At 68.0% G+C, this 2,617-nt stretch overlaps 1 protein-coding gene across 4 annotated transcripts in view; it reads left to right on the top strand.

Moving 5' to 3' along the window:
- LOC112964425 (protein FAM49A-like) overlaps window positions 1–2,561 on the top strand; it is a 5,058-nt gene extending 2,497 nt beyond the window's left edge. For all 4 annotated transcript variants that reach the window (XM_026062543.1, XM_026062544.1, XM_026062545.1 and 1 more), the window contains 8 exons: window positions 50–171; window positions 268–373; window positions 540–676; window positions 782–976; window positions 1,062–1,141; window positions 1,228–1,354; window positions 1,604–1,674; window positions 1,823–2,561. In XM_026062543.1, the coding sequence (XP_025918328.1) occupies window positions 50–171; window positions 268–373; window positions 540–676; window positions 782–976; window positions 1,062–1,141; window positions 1,228–1,354; window positions 1,604–1,674; window positions 1,823–1,886 (902 nt within the window). In that variant the 3' untranslated portion in view covers window positions 1,887–2,561. The remainder of the gene's footprint in view (window positions 1–49; window positions 172–267; window positions 374–539; window positions 677–781; window positions 977–1,061; window positions 1,142–1,227; window positions 1,355–1,603; window positions 1,675–1,822) is intronic.
- Window positions 2,562–2,617: the final 56 nt, after the last annotated feature.

Genomic DNA, 2,617 nt, shown 5'->3' with positions numbered 1-2,617 from the left:
CGCCGCTCAGAGCCCTGCGGGTTTCTCTCCCTGGGGCGCTCCGCCGCAGATGCGCAGCCCACGGAGGCCGAGACGGCGGTGTGGAACCAGGTGAACGCGGTGCTGGAGGAGGCGCAGGCTGTCCTGGCCGAGCTGCAGTCCTACACGGGCGCCGGGCAGGAGATCCGAGAGGTGGGTGCAAGCCCCGGCGCCCGCCCGCCCCGTCGTGTCGTGCCACCCCGCCGTGGCTCGGCTCGGGGGCAACCGCCGGCGCTCTCCTCCCCGCAGGCCATCCAAAACCCCGGCGACCTGCAGCTGCAGGAGAAGGCCTGGCACGCCGTGTGTCCCCTCGTGGCCAAGCTGAAGCGCTTCTACGAGTTCTCGCTGCGGCTCGGTGAGCGCCTCGGTCCCCGCGTTTCCCCCCGCCGTCCCCGCGCAGGGGGGCCGCGGAGGCGCCCGCGGGGCGGATGCCGCGCCGCCCCGTGCCTCGGTTCCCCCCCCCCCCCGCCACACGCACACCCTGGGCGGGACGAGGACCCCGCTGTGCTTGCCCTCGCCAGAAAACGCCCTGCGGAGCCTGCTGGAGGCGCTGACCAGCCCCCCGTACGCCCCGACGCAGCACCTCGAGCGCGAGCAAGCCTTGGCCAAGCAGTTCGCCGAGATCCTCCACTTCACCCTCAGCTTCGACGAGCTCAAGGTACCTCCCCGAGCCCCCCCGCCGGGGGGTGTGTGTGTGCGGGGGGGGTCCCTCGCCGTCCCCCGGGCTCGCGCCGCTAATGCGCCCGGCCGGCCACCCCCGCAGATGACCAACCCCGCCATCCAGAACGACTTCAGCTACTACAGGAGAACCATCAGCCGCAACCGCATCAACAACCTGCAGCTGGACGCGGAGAGCGAGGTGAACAACGAGATGGCCAACAGGATGTCCCTCTTCTACGCCGAGGCCACCCCCATGCTCAAGACGCTCAGCAACGCCACCACCAAGTTCGTGTCCGAGGTGAGCGGGGCCGGGGCACGGCGTGGGGCTGGGGCTGGGGGCGCCGGCGGGGAAGCGCCASCCTCCCGGACCTCTCCCCTTCCAGAACAAGACGCTGCCGATCGAGGACACGACCGACTGCCTCAGCACCATGGCCTGCGTGTGCCGGGTGATGCTGGAGACCCCGTGAGTACCCGGCGCCGCGCGCTCCCGCGGGAAAGCGGCGTCGCTCCCGGGGTGCCGGGCTCACGCCCACCCTCTCCCGGCGGCAGGGAGTACCGGAGCCGCTTCACCAACACCGAGACCCTCCTCTTCTGCATGCGCGTCATGGTCGGCGTCATCATCCTCTACGACCACGTCCACCCCGTGGGCGCCTTCGCGAAGACCTCCAAGATTGACGTGAGTGAGCRCCGGGGCGCCGCGCCGCGGGAGGGTCGGAGCCATGCCGGATGTCTCCCACGGAGACGTCGCCGCCTGAGCCGGTCCGGAGGGGAATTTCTCTTCCCCTGGGCRAAGAGGAGGAGGATGGAGCTGGCTGGGACACGGCGGGGAGGAGGAAGGCTGAGAGAGGAGGGTGCCGGGCTTTGCCGGGGGGGGGGGTTTCCCGCGGCGCGTCCGGGCGCTCACCACCTCTCCCCACCCCGGCAGATGAAAGGATGCATCAAAGTCCTGAAAGACCAACCTTCAAACAGCACCGAGGGGCTCCTGAACGCGCTGAGGTGAGTCGGGCTCTGCCACGGCGCTGGGGACCCCCCCCAGCACCCTTCCTCCGGTCGGCACAGCCCCGGGGTTCAGGTTAAGGGAGGGGGCCGGGGCCGGGCGGTGGCGGAGGGGGCCGCGGGGTAAAGCCCGCTGCTCCCCGCGCAGGTACACCACTCGGCACCTCAACGACGACACCACGTCCAAACAGATCCGGGCCCTGCTCCAGTGAGCGCCGGGGCGGCCGCGGGGGCCGGGGGGGGCCGTCAGCTCACCTCGCGTACCGTCACCATGTCGCTGTAACGCCCATGACCATACCGCTCATGTTGTACAGAGGGAAAAGGGACAAAAATACGTACACGGGAATACAGAAAATAATAATAATAATAATAATAATAATAATCGTCAAAGCAAATCGAAACGGCCCGAGGCCACCCCCTCCCTCCGCTCCCCCTTTCCGCCTCCCCCCGAATTAGCGCCCGGTTCTGGACGCAGTGTGACGGTGTCACCCGGGGATGCCGGAGCCAGCGACCCCCTGGCCGGGGCAGTGGGGGGGGGTGCTGGGACCRGGCAGGATGGAGCCCGGGGCAGGGATGCTGCCAATGGTTTCCGGAGGGATGAAGCGGTCCAGGACCGGGCTGTGGACAGGGCCCCCCCAGGGGACAGGGACCCCCCCCGGTGACCCGAGGAGGGGGCAGGCGGGCGCCCCCGGCCCTGGCCCGGCCGACGGGAATAGGGGCTTTGGAGCGCGAGCATCCAGCRGTGGAGGAGGAGGAAGAAACATCGCCGCAGATCTGCGCTGACTTTGGTGGAAACGGCTCAGTCTCACCCGGTAGATTTTTAATATAAGCAATTAAATCTCCACTCACCTCTTCTTTTGTACATTTTTTTTTTTTTTGGTGCGAAATAAAAATGACATTTAATCTGTTTTTGGCCAGAGCGGGGCCGTCTCTGATGCATCCC

The sequence above is a fragment of the Apteryx rowi genome, unplaced genomic scaffold, assembly GCF_003343035.1.
Source record: "Apteryx rowi isolate R43461 unplaced genomic scaffold, aptRow1 scaffold_190, whole genome shotgun sequence".
Lineage (NCBI taxonomy): Eukaryota > Metazoa > Chordata > Aves > Apterygiformes > Apterygidae > Apteryx > Apteryx rowi.
The sequence above is the reverse complement of the archived record's forward strand: the minus strand, read 5'-3'. Positions and strand labels throughout refer to the sequence as shown.